General features: G+C 43.4%; 1 protein-coding gene across 1 annotated transcript in view; it reads right to left on the minus strand.

Annotated features, from left to right (window-relative positions):
- The window catches only part of NOTCH1 (notch receptor 1), a 48480-nt gene that overhangs the window by 7636 nt on the left and 18718 nt on the right, over positions 1-22126 (minus strand). The window contains exons 3-20 of the mRNA XM_073559375.1: positions 15387-15652; positions 14954-15286; positions 7980-8102; positions 7669-7902; positions 7416-7571; positions 7140-7325; positions 6919-7032; positions 5747-5860; positions 4402-4635; positions 3766-3876; positions 3447-3639; positions 2987-3132; positions 2785-2898; positions 1550-1669; positions 958-1110; positions 628-856; positions 322-523; positions 69-222 (exon numbers count right to left, since the gene is read on the minus strand). Coding sequence (XP_073415476.1) covers positions 69-222; positions 322-523; positions 628-856; positions 958-1110; positions 1550-1669; positions 2785-2898; positions 2987-3132; positions 3447-3639; positions 3766-3876; positions 4402-4635; positions 5747-5860; positions 6919-7032; positions 7140-7325; positions 7416-7571; positions 7669-7902; positions 7980-8102; positions 14954-15286; positions 15387-15652 — 3182 coding nt within the window. The remainder of the gene's footprint in view (positions 1-68; positions 223-321; positions 524-627; positions 857-957; positions 1111-1549; positions 1670-2784; positions 2899-2986; positions 3133-3446; positions 3640-3765; positions 3877-4401; positions 4636-5746; positions 5861-6918; positions 7033-7139; positions 7326-7415; positions 7572-7668; positions 7903-7979; positions 8103-14953; positions 15287-15386; positions 15653-22126) is intronic.

Here is a 22126-nt window from a genome sequence, read left to right on the forward strand (position 1 = left end):
CAAGACAGGATTTTAAGAAAGCAGTAACGTGTGATTATAAAGCACAGTGGTCTCCAAGAAACTCTCACCTCGTTGTAAAGCCGCAACATCGCATGAAACATTGGGGACATCACAATACAGCCCAGTCCAGCCACTATTACACTCACACCGATACAGGTTGTTGGTTTGCCAGCATTTACCCCCATTTTTACATGGTGATGAGTCGCACCATCTCACCAAATTCTGTAGAAAATAAAATCAATGTTGTTACATTGTGGAAGATGTAAAACATGACTTTCCTAAGCAAGAAGTAGTAAACTTGCAGCTTATAGTACCAAGTACCTGACAGTTCAATCCGGTGTAGCCCTGGGGACAGGTGCACTTGTAGGTCCCATAGCTGTCCTGGCACGTGCCACCATTAAGGCAAGGTTTGGAGTCACACTCATTGATGTCATGCTGACAGTAGCTTCCGGTGAATCCGGGCGGACACTGACAGGTAAAGGTGTTTATTCCGTCCACACAGGTGCCACCATTGAAGCAGGAGCTGGAAAAGACAAGACCAGTGAATGGTGGAGAATATTCAGCTGTATATAATAATAAGCTTCTCGTTTTCTCCCGTGTGAGTGTGTGATCTTGAAGCTGCTCTACCTTTCTGTACAGTCTGGAGTGTTTATTTCACAGTGAATTCCACTAAACCCCGAGGGGCAGGTGCAGGTGTAGCTGTTCACACAATCCGTGCAATTTGCCCCGTTCTTGCAGGGGTTGCTGGCGCACTCATTAATATCCTCTTCGCACTTTGGCCCACGGAAGCCAGGCAAGCAGTTGCAGTAGAAAGCATTGATGCCGTCAGTGCAGGAACCTCCATTGTGGCAGGGGTCTGAAAATTAAAATCACAGGAAGGCAATTAATTTCTTGCTCACTCCCCCTAAAATTCCACCACCTAGAAGAGACGGCTGGAGGCTGGCACAATGCACTCACTCGGCTGGCAGTCGTTAATATCAGTCTCGCAGTTCCTGCCGGTGTATCCAGGTTTACAGATGCATTTGTAGCTGCCATTGGTGTTCTGGCAAAGGGCGCCATTTCGGCAGGGGTTTTTCACGCATTCGTTTATATCTATCTCACAGGTTTGTCCTTTGTGAGGAAAAAAAAAAAAAAGAATAAGATTGTACTGATATGGAGGATGGATTCAGGTCACTAGTTGTTAAATCTATGGAAAATATCTGCGAGTCACTCAGCTGAATGATCACACATTGGTACGGCTGCCGCAGGAGTTTCTATAGCAAAGGATTTAGAAGTCTCAAATTACAGGGGCTTTATTACTGAGAACAAACAAGGCAGCTTGTCGGCCATCAACCGGAGGGATTTTATATATTACTCAAAGGGATCCAATACAGAAACATGGATGAGACTACAAAATATGCAGCAACATTTACCTGGAGCTCCATTCCATCACTTCACACAAAGATCTAGCCAAAAAGGCAAGTAAAACAAAATGTGCTGAAAGGCATATCAGGAGAGAATATCTCCTTATCAGGCTACGATGCCCGGGTAAAGACAGGGCTAAATTTACCTTGCCAACCAGCAGGACAGACACAGGAGAAACTTTCAAAGTCTTCTGATTCTCGACAGTTTCCATCATTTTTACATGGGTTATTCGCACAGGGGGCCAAGACATCCTCACATGTGGCTCCTGGAGGTAAGTAGACAAACAGCATTACCAAAACGGTGTGCCAAGACCTGTTTTATTATAATCAGTGCATCATCTCCAGGATTTGTGCTACAGTGTTAAGGTACTGTCACACTAAGCGATATCGCTAGCAATATCGCTATAACTTGTGACGTTATAGCGATATTGCTAGCGATATCGCTGTGTCTGATACTTACCTCCGACCGCTCCCCCGCTGCTTATCGCTGATCGCGCGAGAACGTCCTGGACCGTTTCTCGTCGTCAGCTTCCTGTGGAGAGACGAGCGTGGAGCCGGGCGGGAGGACGTCAGGATCGCCTAGTGTGACAGGTAAGTAGCGACCCCCGACCCCAGCGATGTCGTTGGCGAGATCTGCCTGTGTGGCAGCTCACTAGCGACCACTTAGCGACTTACCAGCGAACCTGACCGCGTCATATCGCTGGTCGGGATCGCTGGTACATCGTTAAGTGTTACAGTACCTTTATTGGTAGTATATGAAAAAAACCTAGAAAAGCAAGCAGCTAAAATGTGACCTCAGCAATACGGAAAAAATAAAACGTAGGAAACTTATTTTCTCCGTGAACCGCTATCTCTCAGATAGGCCGTGGCCTTTTTCCAAAGCCTTCACTATCCTCATCAGGTTACTGTGGAGACCAGGGCCAGGCAGGAAATTCAGTAGGGTTTCCTGCAATTGTGCACATTGCCATTTTAATGGAAGGGGAAGCAGGAAGCCGGTAAGCAGGATTTGACTCGGACAGCAATTCCCATCTACTGCAAATCTGTCAAAATAATCTCTCACCCACCCACCAGGGCTTGAGACGCGCAGTGTGAGCCTGTTGCCCGAAAGCGATCCAAAAAATGGCACTCAATACGCCAACACTGAGGGTTTTTCCACCTTTGACAGGATCATTGGTTTGTCTCATCGCACAGCCTCAACTTGTTTGCGGGAAAATTATGTTATTTTTGGAGAGACAGTGTATGTGGGGGCAATGGATAATTTTTCCAAGCAAAATATTTTCTTCCCTTCACTTGGAAAAGAACAATGAACATAAGCTGAGTCTCCCAGGCGCTAGCACTGATTATATAAGAAAGTATTCAGCCTCCTGGCTGATGGACTTACCAGTGTATGGTAATATACAGTTGCACTTGTATCCAGCCACGCCATCAATGCACGTCCCCTCATTGAGACATGGGTTAGATGCACATTCATTGATGTTAGTCTGGCAGTTCAGTCCTTAAAATAAAGCACATAGCGTCAGAAATAAATCCGGTTATCCATTAGAATTCTGATTGTACTGATAGGCGAGGATGGCGACACTTACCACTGAAGCCCTCCTTACAAGTGCAGATGTAGCCGCTGGTCATGTCCTTACAGGTTCCCCCGTTCATACACGGATTGGAGTCACATTCATTGTTATTAATGTCACAGTTGGTTCCACTCCACCCCGAATCACAGTCACATTTGTATCTAGAGAACAGACATGGAATGTGATCTGAGGCCAAAAATATATGGTCATCCAAGATGGCTGTTCCTATAGGGCCAGCTCCTGGAACCAATACTTCCCCTGATCCACGATCAGGCATATTTACCATTCAGAGGGTGAGAAAAAGTTTAGTAATAGCCCCTGGAGGAGGTACTATGGGCAACTGTATTATTATATTCGTAGACAATTTTCCCACAAATGGAGCAAACTAAGAAGTTCAAGGTTGATCAGGAAGGACTCCATCTAAGAGGGTAAACTAGCTTTTAACCTGTGATATCAACCCCTTGTCAACACTCACCCATTGATGCCATCACGGCAGAGTCCATGTATACAAGGGTTGCTCCTACACTCGTCCACTTCAGACAGACACATTGGTCCTTGGAAACCCTCAGGACACGTACACCGAAAGCCATTAATAACATCTTCGCAGGTTCCGCCATTGTGGCAGGGATTGCTGGCGCACTCGTCAATGTTAATGTTACACATCTTTCCTGAAAACAACATAAAAGTCACAAATGGCGAATTGCATTCCTATAAAGAGGAGGATCTGAATTCAATGAAGTAAGGAGCCTCTCCTAATTGTGGTTCCTCCGTGATGTATCATCTGTCTCACTTACCAGCATAGCCCAGCTCACAGGCACACTCGTAACCATTGATCTTATCAATACACTTTCCGGAGTCACAGGGATTGCTGCCACAGTCATCTAAATTTACTTCACAGTTGGTTCCTGTAAAAAAAAAAAAAAAAAAAAAATGCATAAGGGTATTTGCACACGGTGCAGATTCTGGTGCAGTTCTGCAGCAGATTTGGCCCCGCAGAACTGCAGCAAAACTGCAAGTGATGTACAGTACCATTTAAGGCTATGTAAAACAAAAAACACTGTGCACATGCTGCGGATTTTTCCGTGCAGATTTGGTGCGAATTTAAAACAGCAGCATGTCACTTCTTTTGTGCAGTTCTGCAGCAGTTTTTCATCTGCTCCATTATAGAAATCTGGAGGTGAAAACTGCAGGGGAAATCCGCACAAAAACTGCACTAAATCTGCAGGTAAAACGCAGGTCATGTTACCTGCAGAATCCGCACCGTGTGCACACACCCTTAAAGTGTTAGATTTTGTAATCTGTCAATCTCATGAATTATCTAGATCGCTTCCCAGCTCTGTCCATGGTTTAATAGCAGGGAGATTCCCTATAACAGATGCCAGAGGAAAATGTATGTTCCGTTCACTGGAGAAGACTATGGTGCCTCTTACCTGTGGTTCCTTTGAGGCACTGGCACTCGTAGAAGTTTACTTTGTTTATGCACTGTCCATCATTTTGACAAGGCATGCTTAGACATTCGTTAATGTCTGTGTCGCATTTCCTTCCAGTATAGCCAGGTGTGCATTCACAGGTAAAGGTGGCAATGCCATCGATGCAGGTTCCATAGTGGCAGGGGTTTGGATTACAGTCATCTATATCCACTTCACAGTGGGGACCTGCAAATCCTGCAAACAAGAACGCAATTAACCTTAGAGCCAAGAAACACGGAGCTGACAGGTAATTACATTTGTGGACCAAACGTTGGTATCAATATAACTTACTTTTTGTCAGAAGCCTAAGAGGAGATGATATTTTTCAACAGCGATATATAAGTTATCACCTCTATCAGTCATTTGTCAAAGACTTTTCAAATTCGCATTGGCAGCGAGAAGCAGTACAAGTCTCTGATGACTGTCACCTATATTAGCATCTAGGAAAGCAACAACTGTACTGGCCAAAGTGGTCACAGGTACTATTTCAGTAAGATATGGCCAGCAAAATTAAAGTTATCTTCCTATGTTCAGTAACTTATCTGAAAGTATTTAAAATGTTTCTCCTCTTGTAATTTTACATCTGTCACTAATGAAACATGGGGAAAAAAAAGGCTGCAGTGATTAACTGTGCACCACTGAAGTGTCTCCGTCTTCTCAGTTTGCTCGCAGAGAGAAGCATTCAGAGCACACAGTGGCCGCACTTGCTGGAAATAACAGCTTTTCATCGCTCGCTGCCATTCATAGGAGCCCGATTAGAAATGATTCAGCTGTGAGCTCTCAGCGGTGACAATAGTGGCATTGTCTCCCCCGAGGGCTCATGTCATCGTCCCATCAAGGCCACTCCTCGCAGCCTGCCGCTCAATGCAAAAGAGAAAAAGAAGGAAAAAAAAATCCTTTCTGTAGAACGGCCTCCAACTTTTCCCGCGTCTTTTTTTTCCCCTCCTTCTCCACACAATAAAAAAAAAAAAACGTTCTGGCTTGAGAAGATAAAAGGACAAAAGGAGAAAAGAAAGGGGCCCCTGTGTGACAACACCTCTGGCCTACGTTCCACATGGGGAGCGTTTCGCTTTCATTCTAATTGCGACACCAAAGCTGCAGACATCTGCTCCAGGACAGATCACTTTCCAGGCTCTTTTATCATTAATCCATTGGCTTTTGCAACATAGGACAGAGATTTTCTAATCTTCTAGACAATCAAATTATTTTTCTCTTTGGTCAGCACAAGACCACAAGTCCCAACATTTCTTTCTGGATAACTGCCAGACAAAACAGAGACAAAGAACTGATGCAGAGACTACGTTACCTTCTGTGCACTGACAGGTGTAGGAGTTCGGTCCATCCACGCATTTGGCGCCATTTTTGCAGGGCGTGCTGGCACACTCGTCAATGTCATACTGACATAAGTGCCCATTAAAACCTATGGTGGAGGGAAAAGTTGAAAAGTTGTTTTTAGGGAATATTTTTTGCAAGAATATAGTGACATATTGGTGATATCAACGTGCTTCAGGGTTTACAGCTGTGCTCTGTAATCTGCTTGAATGATTGGGAAATGTGCATTCTGGCAATGACCAGAAACCTATGCATTGTCCAAATGATCATCCACTGACTGCAATAAACATGAAGACAGGAGAGGGGGACAGTCTAGTCTTAAAAGACCCAATATTGCAGCCAGGCCTTGTATGCCCATCTTAAGATGGAATACAGAGACGATGCCTCTCAGCATGATTCCAGTCGGCTCAGCCTTACTATCCTCAAAGCTCAGTTTAACATTCATTGTCCATCTTCACACCACACAGTCCTCCACCCCAGGTCACATGAGACCAGAGGAACCAGTAGCCTTATGAATGACTTTAGGATTGAAACTTTCTTGATCCTTAGACACAGGGGGCCAAAGCACGTGCTTCACTTAGGATACCATGGAGGCATCCATGCTGGGAATGAAAGGGAACGGGGGCCCCCGATGCCGCATTCACATCATGCTATTTACATTCTTTACAGAGATTAGGCGTATCCTGATTATAATATCACGCTGTCTTCAGCTCTAAAGCCTAACCTCCCTCCTCACATATCCAGAATCCCCTCTTTATACTGCACACATGCATTGCACACGTCAGTGCCCCTACATATAATATGCATAATCTTTCATCAGGACACAGCATCTTCCTGTTATTGCCTCTAATATCCATTATGTGAAATTTATGCAAAATATTCACATTTACAATAAGGTCTTTAATATATACAAAAAGAGAACAGCAGCCACTATGAAGACCAAAACAAATGTCATAAGATGCAACCAATGTTGTGACCATTCTTTCCTACATAAAATTATAAAATGTAATCAACCCATCTCCGATCGGCAGGCGAGCAGCAGCTGATGGGAGGAATTTTCCTGAAGTGATGGAAGGAAGATGCCTGCGGGTGCAGATTAGTTGTAGCCCTGCCAGGCAGCGCTGTTCTATTGATCTGCTTTCTCACCTGTGGGGCATTCACAGTGAAACTCATTGATTTTATCGATGCATCTGCCATTGTGTAGACAGGGACTGCTGGCACACTCGTCAGAATTGATTTCACAGAACTTCCCTTCATAACCTTACGAATTAAAGAGTAACAGTTCAGATGATGAAGTTTTAAAAGCCACACAACCAGATAGAGGAGGTGAAGACTCCAAATCTTCCTATTATCAGTAATGGACGAACCTGGCATGCAGATACACTGGAACTCGCCAATCTGGTCCAGACATGTGGCGTCATTCTGACAGGGGTTGGAGAGACACTCATTAACATCAATCTCGCAGCGAGGTCCTGTGTAGCCCGGGAGGCAGTTGCACTGGAAAGAGCCCTGAGTGTTGATACATTTACCACCATGTTCACAGGGGTTTGCACCTGCACAGTCAAACCAAGAGTTAGTGCGACTTTCCAGTAATGTCTAACGTTATGGTATTCATTGAGGCTGGTTGGAAGTTTTTTTTTTACCTAGAGAACATTCGTCCACATCATGGTTGCAGGCAGGGCCCGTATACCCAGAGGGGCAGGTACAGATAGCTTTGCCATTCACTGGGTTGGTGTCACAGTTGGAGCCTTCGTTGCAGGGGTTGCTAATACAAGCGTCATCCAGGTGACAAAGCAGACCTGTAAAGCAAAAAAGTACAGCAAGGATTTAGTCAATTCTGATCAAAGAAGCTATGAAACATACCCAGAAGTCTCAGGAGACATTAGAAATTCTCACCAGTGCGGCCGTGTGGACATTCGCAGTAGAAAGATGCTACTCGATCATGGCAGGTGGCTCCACTGTTACAAGCGGCATTGGCACAGTCATCAATGTTCTCACTGCAGTCCTCTCCCGTCCATCCGTTGACGCAGACACAGTTATATCCTCCATGGGTGTTGTGACAGGTGCCTCCATTCTGACAAGCGTTTGGCATCAGCTGACACTCGTCAACATCTTCGGTGCAGTACTGGCCTGCGGGACGAAAAATGAAAGACTGAGGCAGCAGCACTGATAACTTAGAATCATATAATACACAAAGTTATCCCTACCTGTCCAGTCAGGAGAACACCGGCAGTTGTAGGTGTTCACTCCGTCCACACAGGTGCCTCCATTCTTGCACTGGTTTCCTGGACAGTCGTCAATATTCTCATCACAATTTTGGCCAGAAAATCCTTAGAAGAAAAAAAAAAAAGTGTAAAATAAGGGACAAATAAATAATAAAGGAAATTATTTTTTATCACAACTGAACTGTGGGGAGGAAAAGGTTCAATTTTAATCTAGATAACAGATGCAGGTAGGTGTAGGTGAAATATTCATGGGCAATACCAACTGTAACAGGATTGGGATTAAATTACAGCTCCTTTTATGATTCAACCTTATCTGATGACAGCAGTATACACAAAGGGAGCAGCTTATTCTATGGGATTTGCACTAGATGAAGACTTCACTCTTGGCTACATGGAGTTTGTTGTTTTGTTTGCCAAGTGTGAGGAAGATGGGAATTGAGCAACAAGTGAGATTAGACCAAGTCTCCAGCAAGCAATCAATGTGCCAGGGAAGGGCCAGGAGTAGACCAGTCATAAAATGTACACAATAGACTTCTATTGCAGCAGGATTGTTGGAAGCTCTTACACAAGACCAACATGTGGCAAGTTACTTATTAATCAGGCTACTGCAGCATACAAAGCTTATGTGACAACGTTTGCCATTCCTAAAGGTGGTCATAAACCTTAGATGGCTGCTGGCTGAACATTCATTTGGTCAATGAGTTTGCTCTCAAACACCCCATGTACATGCGTGATGGTCGCAGCAGATCTGGTGTGGAGAATGAGCAGAGACCAGGCACCACTGATACTGGCTTTTTTTGGAAAGTAGGAATCAAGCATGCCCATCTTCCCCCACAAACACAACAGATGATCAGCTGGATGGTTGCATGGGCACCAAGTGGATAATCTGGATCAGGAACTCTCTGCAGAAAATGGATTCTTTTGACATTTGGATAGGGATTCTTCAGCCAACCTATTGTCAGAATTCTGCAGCTCTATGGCTTCATATTTCACTTTGTCACCATTTTGAATATCTCTGCTTGGTGTCAGTGAACAAGTATACTCTATACCAGTGGTCCCCAACCTTTCTGACCTTGAGAGCTATATTCAGCTTAGATAGAGGGTCATGAGCCATATTCAGCTCCTATCCCCTTCAAAGTAGAGTCAACCAAAGGGTATACAGGTATAATGATAACCAAAGCTTTTTCACAGAAATCACTCCCAAGCAGTACACTGAGATACAGGGTTTCCCACAATACCCCCATTCAGTATTCTCCCATCAAGGACTCCCAACACACTGTCACATCCAGCTTCAGGCACCTCCTCTGACAGGTAGTATCATCCTCCAGCGTACCATACCTAAAACATTTCTAAACCCCTAAGACCAGTATATGTGTATCCAGATCTGCTCTTCTGTGCAGGGCTACTCACAAAATTCACCATTATGAGATGTGCTCCTCATACCTGTTTCTTAGACCTGACCTGGAGCTAATGCACCAAGCTGGAAGACAGTCGCGAGCCACAATTCATGGGACTGCAAGCGACATGTAACTCCGGGGCTACAGGTTGGGGACACCTGCTCTATACAACCAGAGGCTGACAATCCGTAGCACAGTAAAGGGATAGTTTCAACCATCTGTGAGCGGCGGGTACATTGTAGCAATGACAGGAGTCAATTAGGTGGAGAGTTGTACTGAATACATTGTAACGCCTTCAGTTACAGTAAACACGTATCTATAGATTACTGGATAATTGATTGTTCAAGGGAGAGAATGTTTTACTGTGAGAAAAACAAACTTTTCTAATCAAATCTAAGTTTACTGTACACAGAGCAACACAGGGATAAATCAGCATGCAGGTCGGTGTGAACTTGCTCCCATTCACAGAACACGTTACCCTGTGTGAGAACCAGGGCGACGCCATAAATCACTGCTCACAATTTATCTGATAATAGCAGGATTTCTACTGCAAACAGAAGCAGAGCTTTTTGTGCAGCCTGAAGGCGAGAACATAAATGGTGTAGTTCAGCAACAGGGCCCAGGAGGTGCCCAGTACTGGAGTTGAATGTGAACAATGTATGCCCCCATCCATCGTTCTGTGTACAGTGACAACATTGCCGTTCGGCGCGCCGGTGCTCTGCCAGCTGTAATCTGATCTGCACGTGTTTATCCAACAACAAGAAACAAGTCTTTCCGAAAGTGTCTCTAAATCTGCTGGCGCTGACGCCCCACACCTCATTCCCTGCAACAAACTGGTTGTAACCAACATTCAAATAACAGACGCTGCAGGAGACACCATAACATAACGTCAGGATGTATCAGCAGCCAGCAAGCATACGGGACAGGTCAATAAAAGGCAATAATGATCCAGGTGTGATGGGAGTGCGGGACGCCCCACCGCCAGCCGCCGTACACACACCCGGGGATCATGTGCTCTGCTCTTTGATCTCTCAATCTCTACAGAAGGTTTTCATTTTTTATGATAAAATGTCCCAAGTCGCATGTGCTGTTAAAGACACCTGCTCCACAAGCCCATAAAATAGAGGCGGCTATTGTTGTTCAGCTTCAAAGTATCATGCGGGTTAATGTTTGCCCAGTTTTAACATGCCTGGGTGCAGAACTAAGAGGAAGGAGAAAATACCTGATGATTCACAACTTAACCCATGGAATAGTCTGGAATTCAGGAGACAATGGAGACATCTTACTGCACATATGCTCTCCAGATACAGCTTCGGAAGAGCACAACTCCCAGCATGTCCACACAGACACAACTTCATACATTCTACAGCAGGTGCAGGTTTATAGGCACAAGCCACAGGCACACGTTTCAGCACTAAACACCAGATATCAAAGTGCCTTTAAATTTGGGATTATTAAATCTTTGGCTACTTCTTGACCTGGCGGTAGGATTAAAGGGGTATTCCCATCGCCAAGATCCTATATCAATATGAAGTAGGTATAATAAGAACATTACCAAATACTGCCAATTAGAAATGTAGTACAGATTTTCAGATTACCTATGTCTAGTGGTTGTAACCATGGATACACAAGGTCCTGCAATGTCTGCACATGAGGAAAGAGACATAGTGAATCAGAAAAACTAAACTACATTTCTAATTGGAGGTATTTGATAATATTATTATTACACCTACTACATATTAGGATAGGCTCTTGGAGATGGAAATACCCCTTTAGTGCTCTGTGTTTCTCCTGGTGCCCAATATAGTTAGTTTAGTGTTCAGTAGCAAATTACATACCTCTAATCCATCTATTAACCCCTTAATGACCGCCAATACACCTTTTCACGCTGACAGTTAAAGGTACTTACGCCTCAGCGCCGTTAACGGCGCTGAGAAATAAGTGTATAGCGCCTCCAGAGTCGAAATTTCTCCAGGGTCTCGGCTACCAGGGGTAGCTGGGACCCCAGAGAATGTGACTCGAGTCAGTCTTTACCGGCCCCAGTGTTGCAATCACCATTATTCACGGAATAATGGCGACCACAAAAAAAAACAAAAACAAAACCAGATTTCCCATTTAAATTTCTCTCTCCTCTGATATGATCGCACATGAGAGATCCCTAGACATGAGATGTCCCTGGACCCTCCTGCATCCCCCCTACCCCCAGTGTTTTCTTCCGGGAAGAACATGGTGGGCGCATGCGCAGTGCACCCGCCGATATCTGCCAACTGGCACCCGGTAACAATAGGAAATTTTTCCTATTGGTTCATTTTGATCACTGTGATAGACAATATCACAGTGATCAAAATAAAAAAAAATAGTAAATCAAACCCCCCTTTATTCACCCCCTTAGTTAGATAAAAATATAATAAAAAAGTATTTATTTCCATTTTTCCATTAGGGTTATGGTTGGGCTTATAGTTAGGAGTTGGGCTAAAGTTAGGGTTGAGATTAGGGTTAGGAGTGTGTTAGGGGTGTGTTATAGACTTATAATTGGGGGGGTTTCCACTGTTAGGTACATCAGGGGGTCTTCAAACGCAACATGGCACCACCATTGATTTAAGCCAATTTTGCATTCATGAAGTCAAACCGTGCTCCCTCTCTTCTGAGCCCTGCCGTGCGCCCAAACACTGGCTTTCCCCCACATACGGGTATTGGCGTACTCAAGAGAAATTGCACAACAAATTTTGTGGTCCAATTTCTCCTGATACCCTTGTGAAAATAAAAAAAAAATTGGTTCCAAAGTAATTTTTTTTTTAAAAAGTAAAATGTTCTCATGAAGCACCTGAAGGGTTAATAAACTTCTTGAATGTGGTTTTGCGCACCTTGAGGGGTGCAGTTTTTAGAATGGTGTCACTTTTGGGCATTTTCTTTTATATTGACCCCCCAAACTCACTACAAATGTGAGGTGGTCCCTAAAAAAAAAAAAAAAAATGGGTTTTGTAAATTCTGTTGGAAAAATGAGAAATCACTGGTCAACTTTTAACCCTTATAACGTCCTAACAAAAAATAAAAAATTATGTTTCCAAAATTGTGCTGATGTAAAGCAGAGACGTGGGAAATATTACTGATTAACTATTTTGTGTGATAGGACTCTCTCATTTAAGGGTACAAAAATAAAAATCATACAATCCTTATTGAAAAAATGACTAAGTATGGAATGGACAAGGCAACTGTTAGGTGGATTCATAACTGGCTTAGTGATCGGACCCAAAGAGTGGTCGTAAATGGCTGCACATCCAGTTGGAAGAATGTCTCAAGTGGGGTACCACAGGGCTCTGTCCTGGGCCCTGTATTGTTCAACATCTTTATCAACGATTTAGATGAAGGAATTGAGGGTAAACTGATTAAATTGGCTGATGACACAAAGCTAGGAGGGATAGCTAATACTAGAGAAGAGAGAGAGAGGATTCAAAAAGATTTAAATAAACTGGAGAAGTGGGCAGCAACTAACAGAATGGTTTTTAACAGGGAAAAATGCAAAGTACTACATCTGGGCAATAAAAATGAAAAAAGCATATATAGAATGGGAGGAATAGGGCTAAGTGACAGCACATGTGAAAAAGACTTGGGTATATTAATAGATCACAGACTGAATATGAGTCAACAGTGTGATGCAGCAGCAAAAAAGGCAAATGCAATTCTAGGATGTATTAACAGAAGCATACAGTCTAGATCACGTGAAGTCATTATTTCCCTCTACTCCTCTTTGGTCAGACCTCATCTGGAATATTGTGTCCAGTTTTGGGCACCACATTTTAAAAAAGACATCAACAAACTGGAGCAAGTTCAGAAAAGAGCGACCAGAATGGTGACCGGTCTGCAAACCCTGTCTTATGAGGAAAGGTTGCAGGATTTGGGAATGTTTAGTTTGCAAAAGAGAAGACTGAGAGGAGACTTAATAGCTGTCTACAAATATCTAAAGGGCTGTCACATTGTAGAAGGATCAACTTTATTCTCATTTGCACATGGAAAGACTAGAAGCAATGGGATGAAACTGAATGGGAGGAGACACAGATTAGATATTAGAAAAAACTTTTTGACAGTTAGAGTGATCAATGAGTGGAACAGGCTGCCACGAGAAGTGGTGAGTTCTCCTTCAATGGAAGTCTTCAAACAGAGGCTGGACAGACATCTGACTGGGATGATTTAGCGAATCCTGCTTTGAGCAGGGGGTTGGACCAGATGGCCCAGGAGGTCCCTTCCAACTCTATGATTCTATGATTCTATGAAAATGTTGAAAATTGCAAAATTTTCACCAAATTTCCGTTTTTTCAGAAATAAATGCAAATTACATTGAAGAAATGTAACCACTAACATGAAGTACAATATGTCACGAAAAAACAGTCTCAGAATCAGTGGGATATGTTGAAGCGTTCCAGAGTTATAACCTCATAAAGTGACAGTGGTCAGAATTGTAAAAATTGGCCTGATGATTAAGTACCAAAATTGGCTCTGTCACTAAGGGGTTAATTGAGCTTGCGGACCTGAGATCCTAACTTTTATATTTGTTTGCTCTCCAATAAAAGTAGATATTTTTTTTACTGCCTAATTTTGTCTTTTCATTCAATTAATATAACAAAAACACCAGTGGAACGCTGGACACCTCGTATTCCACGGGAGGAGATGATTCTACAGGTGCATGAGGGAATATCAAGAGTTTTCATACGTGTCTTGGTCTGAACAGAAGGAATTTCTTTATTTTTATTGCTCTTCCGAGCTGAGGAGGAAGAGATAACTTTTGCTTTGTGCGAGGTTGAAAGCTTCCTGTTCTAGAAGTGTGCGGCTCTGGGGGTCATCATCTTACTTCTCAGAATCAGACCCAATGGACAAACAGTGAGCGGTGGTGATGTAGGCAAAGGATCCCTTTGGAAACTGCAGCCAGAACGATGAGGCTCAATGTTGAATATACACATTATTCTTCACATCGCTTATCCTGTTGCTGTCATTAGGCAAATCTGTTTGTATACCCTAGTCACTTACAATTTCTTACTGTGGGGGCTGCGGGACCGGACATCTTCTCCTGTGTCCATTACCGTGGTGGAGCGCTTTCACTAGTTAGGTGTGTATTACTATTATTATGTGTGTATGCAGTTTTGGATGTGATTGGAGTATACAGTGTGAAATCACATTGCCGGACATTCTTCTTAAAGCCGTATAACACGAACACTTACATCATTTAGCAGCTTCCCCTTTAATGCTATGGCTGAAAATCAGAAATGTTATAAATGGCCACACATTATGACAGGGCAACAGGTCAACATGCATGGCCATATCTTTGAATTGTGGGGAGAAGCGGCGAGTGATTACAGCAGACAAAACATTTCCTGCCACAGTACAAGAAGCCCCAAAGCTTACACAGGTCTGCAGCCACAGGATCCCTCCGCTCTGCTCATAACCTCATTCTTGCACTAAGCTTGCAATAATTGGTTTTATGTCACCATCCTGGTGCAGGTGACGTCATCTCAATTAAACATCCAGTTCGGGCGCTCTGCATATAATCTCTAGAAATGGACCTACCTGGCAGACACGTGCAGTCATACGATGTGTCATCTGTCGGACGGCAGGTCCCACCATTTTGGCACGGTGACGGGGTGCATGGCACATAGGGGATTTCGCAGTAGCTTCCAGTAAACCTGCTTTTGCATTTGCAGGAAAATGATCCTATTTCATTTGTACATGACCCTCCATTCTTACAGGGGTTCTGTATGCATTCGTTAATGTCCAATTTGCAGGTTTCTCCATGAAATCCTCCTTGGCATTTACAAATGTATTGAGAATCAAAGGGGACGCAGGTTCCACCATTAGCGCATGGGTTCGATGCACATGGGTCTGCTTTCTGGCATGTGTCACCTGTAGAAACGCAAAAAGGCAACATGAGACAGACACTAGTGAATGCGAGAGCTAATGACTCCCCAGCACTAGCACCATTCCATATAGATGTATTTCCTACCTGTCCATCCTGGGGGACATCTGCATTTATAGCTCCACTCATCTGTGGTCAGTTCGCAGGTTCCTCCATTGCGACAGGGGTTGCTGAGACACACATTGTCCTTCCGAGTGATGCAGCGCAAGTCTTGATAACCCAGCGGGCAGCTGCAGGTGAAATAAGCTCCGTTCCCTCTGATGTCATATTGGCAGAAACCACCATTTAAACATGGGTTACTCATGCAGGGATTGGTAAACTGGCAGCGCTCACCAATATATGGACTTGGGCATCTGTAAGGGGAATATCAGAATTTAGCTTCTGTAAGAAGACATTATACAGACACTTAAACACAATATGGTGTTCTTGGTTATCAGCCAGTTCAGGCTAGGGAGGGGATGTAAGACAAGTAATGCAATCTGTTGCTCCCTGTTGGGGACCATTTGGGCTTGAGAGTGGCCAATTTTAGGACAGGTATAAACAATTTATTGCTTCCTGTTATCTTCCAAGATGTAGTTTTATTTAATGGGATGAGTGACAGCAAGTGTAGAAATGTTCCCGCATGACGCTGGAACCCCCTCCCCCCGATGAGTAGGATGCCTCCTTCATATGTTTTACTCAATGATTGTATATTCTTAGCTCTCTCTCTTCTGGATTATTTTAGTAGCTCATTCAATGCATGAAAGGTAACTAGATCTGTCCTTCATTAGCAAGATGGGCCCCGGGAGAATCGTACACCTCCTGGCGATAAGCCTTTAACATGACTGTGTCGCATGTAAAAAGCATGAAATAAGCATGCAGCACTGCAGCCTGTGGATCAGAGGGGGTGCAGATGTGTGACCCCCTACATCACCACCTGTTACCATCTGCATTGCCCGGCGAAGCTTGCCTCAAACTAAACAGATTAAAGGGAGATTTGTGGGAGTGCGCGTGGCCCCTGCAGTCAGGGATCATCACTTCCCAATCATTCCAAAAATAAAAAGTCAACATAAGAAACTAAACAGAAACTAAACAAACACAAAGCAGCAAACTCCCTGCCAGATGATTGGAGGTGGAGGCTCCTTGTAATCTGGAGAAGGAAATTGAGCAGTGGTGGAAACACAACACACTAAAAGAGTAGGCTTCTAAAAAGTTCTATATACTGAATGAATATTTACCCATTTATAGCTGGAAGGGTATATTGGTACATACAGCATATGAAATAAGCATTGATATTTCTAAAGGTGCTATTGCCATGAAATTCTCACCAGATGTCGGTAACAACTCATCCAATCCACACAGGCAACAACCTCAAACCATAGATGTCTATAAATTAAGTTGTGTGTAATAATGAGAAATGTCAAAGGGAAAAGTATTGAAAACATGAAGATAGAGGTGCAAAAAGCCATGGAAAGTCATGACACCAGCTGAAATCCATCAGTAATTTGAAAAAAAATCCTGTCACTTAGTGAAAAAATAATTTCAGCTGGTTAAACTGATGGCCTATAAAAAGGTGTCTCATTGCCAAGGTGCAGCACAAGATATATCATGATGGGTAAAACCAGTGGAGTTGCCTCAAGACCTTTGCAACCTTATTGTTGCAAAATATGCCGATTGTATTAGTTACAGAAGAATTTCTAAAATACCATACTGAAGGCTCCAGTGAACACTGTTGGGGCCATAATCCAGCAGTGGAAATGGGCCACAGTGCTTTCTGCAAGATTTCAGACAGAGGAGTTAAAAGAATTATCACAAGAGTTGTCCAACAGCCAAGGACCACCTGTGGAGATCTCCAGAAAGACCTAGAATAATCAGTGTCAGAGAAAAAAATAAATAAAATCGATAAGACATCTAAGGAGAAGGAAGACATCGCCCTCACATTGAACATATGGCATTAATTGTGGCTGGGAAGAGAAAAACTAAAACAATCGAAATGAGAGAGCTAACACGTCAATGTCAATTGAAATAGTGGCCTCCTGTAGTGACCACGTACCGTATTTTCCGGATTATAATACGCATTTTTTCCCCAAAAATTTAGAGGGAAAATGGGGGTGCGTCTTATAATGTGGATAAACCTTACCGGCCGCGGTGGAGCAAGGTCCCAGGGTCGCGGCAGGAGGAGGAAAGAGTGGAGCATTGCTGCAGGCCGCAGGCTGGGATGAGGGGGTGTTCGGATGTGCGGTGCGCCGCTGTGGATGTCCGATGCTGCTGAAGGGACTCTGCAGACATTATGTGAAAGGCCAGAGCCCCCGCAGTTCCATGGTTTCCTATGCGATGGACTCCAGGAAAATGAAAATGGATGCTGGGGGCGGTGCATATGCAGATGGAGATCTCGGCACCAAGATCTCGGGAGAGGAGATTTCAGAGCTGAGATCATGGTGTGGGGCTGTTTTTCATCATTCGGTACTAGCAAACTTCATATGATTGAAGTAAGGATAAATAGATAAAATTTACAGAGACACTCTTGATAGAAATCTGCCGCCATCTACCAGGATCCCAAGGCAATGATCCCAAACACACAACCAAGGAAACTCTCAATTGGTTTCAGAAAAAGAAAATAAAGCTGCTAAAATGGCCAATCACTGGACCTGAATTCAACGAAAATGTATAGAAGGAGTTAAAGCTTATCAAAGTAGCCCACGGAACCTGCAGGATGTAAAGAGCGTTTGTGTGGAAGAATGGGCCTAAATCACTCCTGAGCAATGCATGCGACTAGTTTCTCCATATAGGAGGCATCTTGAAGCTGTCTTCACCAACAAAGGCTTTTGTACGAAGTATTAGTTACATTTTAGTAAGTGTGTTCAATACTTTTTCTCTGTGTGATTTCTCTTTATTACACAGTTATGGACATCTATGGTTGATTTCTTTGCCCGTGTGGATTGGATGAGTTGTTACCAACATCTGGTGAGAATTTCACTTCAATGGCACCTTTAGAAATATTTTAACTTTATCAAATTGGTGACATGTTCAATACTTTATTTTACCCGCTGTATGTCGACCCTTCAAAACATCAGTCACAGAATGGGACTCTGAGCTAGTTCCATCTCTGCCTGGATCAAATGCAGGCATCATCAAATGGGCTGGGCCACACTGGGTCACCACCACCATTTGCTGTTCTAAACCAAAAGGACTGACCATTTGCATCCACTGCACAAAAAGGGACAAGAGCCAAAAAAAAGTCTTAAAGACACCTGCCCCATCTATTGCTTTAAGAGGGAGGTCTGGACGGGCCCAATTTATAGACGCTAATATATCGCATTTGTAGGCTACATAAGAGCCCAAGGACAAAAGAAATGAACACCAATAGTCCACGTAAGGGTTGTTACTTGGCTTTCCCAGGTTCCCGAATATCTAAAGCTCTAAACTGAGGAGACAGTGTGTGTAATGGAGTCACATACTGAGCAAGAGATTCGATTATGAGCTTCTATGTTCTGCAGAAGAAGTTCCTGCTATATCTAGTTGGATCAATAATTCTCAAGTTTGTTACTAGAAAAAAAAAAGCATAGAAATAAAAGTAACAAAATAAACTTTAGGGAAAGTATTGATTTATTTCCTTAATTCCGAGGGAGGACCCTTGCCCCTGGATTTCCCTGCTCACATATTCTTTGTTAGGGAATTGCGAGAGAATTTGTTAGGAACTGGAGACATTTCAAGTTAATGAGAAAGCATTATGCCGGCCAAAAGGAGCGCAGAGAATAGGAGCAAAATTAATTAGGGCATCTGCCGGCTGCACAAAAGCTGCAAAGAACAGGTGTGCATATTAATGAGAGGCGGCAGCTGCCTCTGGCGGAGTAGGGCCCAATCAACATGAAGAATGAGCCCAGGATTGTGGGTGGCTGCTGTCTCTGCTTCCAGTCGGAGAATGCAGCGGGCTCGAGCTGCGCTCATGAGAGAGGCCATTGTCCTAAATGGCCGCTGAGGCCAGTGAAGGCATGTGGCTTGTATGAAGTGTGCACTCGGTTGGAAAGTCCACCTCGCTTTTCCAGGGTGCATGCTAATATTAATGCGCTGCCAGCTATCCTGTGGGTTCCATGTCACACATGTCAATGTGTTATCTAAGGCCGGACGCACCTGCAGGGGACGACATTCCAGAGAAGGCGCCAACCACTTACTACCACTATTCAGACAAATCGCCAAAAAGAATCAGAGACCTAACGACACTGAAACACAATGCGGACCGCAGGATGAAAACCAGTGCGGAACTGCTTAAGTCTCTAGAGGAGCCCGGCCATTACCTGACTCATAAGAGTCAGTGATAAGCGGTCATAAAGGAGCACTTAGAAAGCAACCCAGGGGCAGACAAGGATGTCATGTCTCCACCGCAGCTCCAGCCGAAAACCTCCAATGGAGGATAGGAGCTATGAGAAAATGGAAAAAGGTCTTAGGAGCGCAGGAAAGTCTCAGACAAGAGATGGGTTTAAACCACAAAGCGTTTTGACAGAGGATCCATCTTCATCAGGTGGAAGTTTAACGTTTTCCATTTTCTCAGTACCTGACTCATGACCTGGTGTCTGTCACATCAAGTTGTCAGTGGGCAAGGAATCTGGGACTGATGCTTGATTCCTAACAGTTCCTAAACAGCTGGACAAGATCCCATTCTGATACAAAAGGGATGTGTCCAGATAGGGGACACGTAGGATGTGTTTACTCTGGGTGAGCCCCAACTCAAGGGACTGTCTGAAGATAAAGACTATGGAATATTTTTAGCATCTATTGAGTAAATGGAATTTCCTAAATTGTTCATATTTTCTGCTTTCAGAGGGACAGGAGTACAACAGAAAAAATTCTAAAACTGTAATCGTTTAATATTGATAAAGTCCTGAAACTTTTCACAGTTTGAGTTCCAGGGGATGAAACTATGGTAAAGACCAAAAACTTGTCATACCTGGAGCCAAACTGGGTAGGAGTGTTAGGAAGCTTTAACACCAGGAGTATAGCAATTACCTACAATGATACACTGTAACAAACCTTCATCTGTGTGACCAGGACTGGCTCTGTATATTCATATTGCAAAATAACAGGTAACAATAACAGGTGAATGTCGCTATAAAGAACACATTAAACCATTTAAACCATTCCAATCCTTTTTTATTTATTTTTTTTTTTACACCCATCACTCTTGTAAACATATTAAACTTGCCAAAAACTCCAGCAAGAATTTTTTTTTTTTTTAATTCTCCAGATGATAAACATCTGTGAGACGTTAACGCCGCCAGTTTCAGGATGTGGAGAGGAGTTGACGCTTCTCCTTTAGGCCATTTACAAGAAGCACATGATGAGTCTAATGAAACCTCATCACATCCCGGACGACACAGGCCTCAGATCTGAAAATCTCCACGAGGGAAAAAAGAAATCTATACTCTACCGAAAACAACATTGATAAGGCGAATGTCAAAAACAGAGTAAGGCTATGTGCCCACGCTAGCGTTTTTAAACGCTCAGGAAAAGGATCCACTTTCACAGAAAACGCGCGTCTTTTGCGCGATTTTTGACGCGTTTTTTGACACGCGATTTCTGGGAACATTGGGGATGGCTAAAAACGCTGAGCAATGCGGGAATTAATGAGCATGCTGCGTTTTTAGCCGCTAAGTGATTCCTGAGCGGTTAAGAACGCATGCATTGCCACAAAAAGCCAAAAATGCATGCTAATTAATTTGATGCATCTTTTAAGCATTTCTGCAGCGTCTGATCCGGCTCAAACGCTGCGGAAACGCTTAACAAAACGCATCGCGGAAACGCTTAACAAAACGCATCGTGGGCACACAGCCTAAAGAAGAAACAGGGGGATCTCCGACACAGAGGACACACAGCAATCACATATGTAACATTACTGATTGCATCATTACTAAATCACTAGCGTTACCCGGGGATAGTAACTAACTGTGGTTAGTTATAACAAATTATGACTATATTGCACATAAAAACATTTCACATCATATATTCAACACTACAGATTTGCAACACAAATTAACTAAACGATTACCTAAGTATTGATAGTATTTTATTTTCACCTCATTCAAGAGCCTTTTGATAAACAACATTTTTGGTTTTTCCTTTCGGTGCAAAGATGAACAGATTTTTGGCAGTTCCAACTCTTGAACAGGCCACGTAAAGTTGACCATGAGAAAAGCATAGAGATTGCAAATCAATCCCTACAACTTTCAAGGACTGTCCCTGAGCCTTATTAGTGGACATTGCAAATGCCATTCAAAGTGGAAACTGGAGGTGTTTAAAATCAAAAGGCAAATGAGATGGAGTGAGTTAAGATTTGCTTCTAATCCTATCCTGTGTGATACCATCTGCTGAGCTGTGCATCTAATCCTATCCTGAGTGATACTGTCTCCTGAGCTGTGTACCTAATCCTATCCTGTGTGTTGCTCTCTGTTGAGCTGTGTATCTAATCCTATCCTGTGTGATAGTCTGCTGAGCTGTGCATCTAATCCTATCCTGAGTGATACTGTCTCCTGAGCTGTGTACCTAATCCTATCCTGTGTGTTGCTCTCTGTTGAGCTGTGTATCTAATCCTATCCTGTGTGATAGTCTGCTGAGCTGTGTATCTAATCCTATCCTGTGTGATAGTCTGCTGAGCTGTGTATCTAATCCTATCCTGTGTGATAGTCTGCTGAGCTGTGTATCTAATCCTATCCTGTGTGATACAGTCTGCTGAGCTGTGTATCTAATCCTATCCTGTGTGATACAGTCTGCTGAGTTGTGTATCTAATCCTATCCTGTGTGATACAGTCTGCTGAGTCGTGTATCTAATCCTATCCTGTGTGATACAGTCTGCT

The sequence above is a fragment of the Dendrobates tinctorius genome, unplaced genomic scaffold (assembly GCF_039654945.1).
Source record: "Dendrobates tinctorius isolate UK_male_01 unplaced genomic scaffold, ASM3965494v1 ptg000013l, whole genome shotgun sequence".
NCBI lineage: Eukaryota > Metazoa > Chordata > Amphibia > Anura > Dendrobatidae > Dendrobates > Dendrobates tinctorius.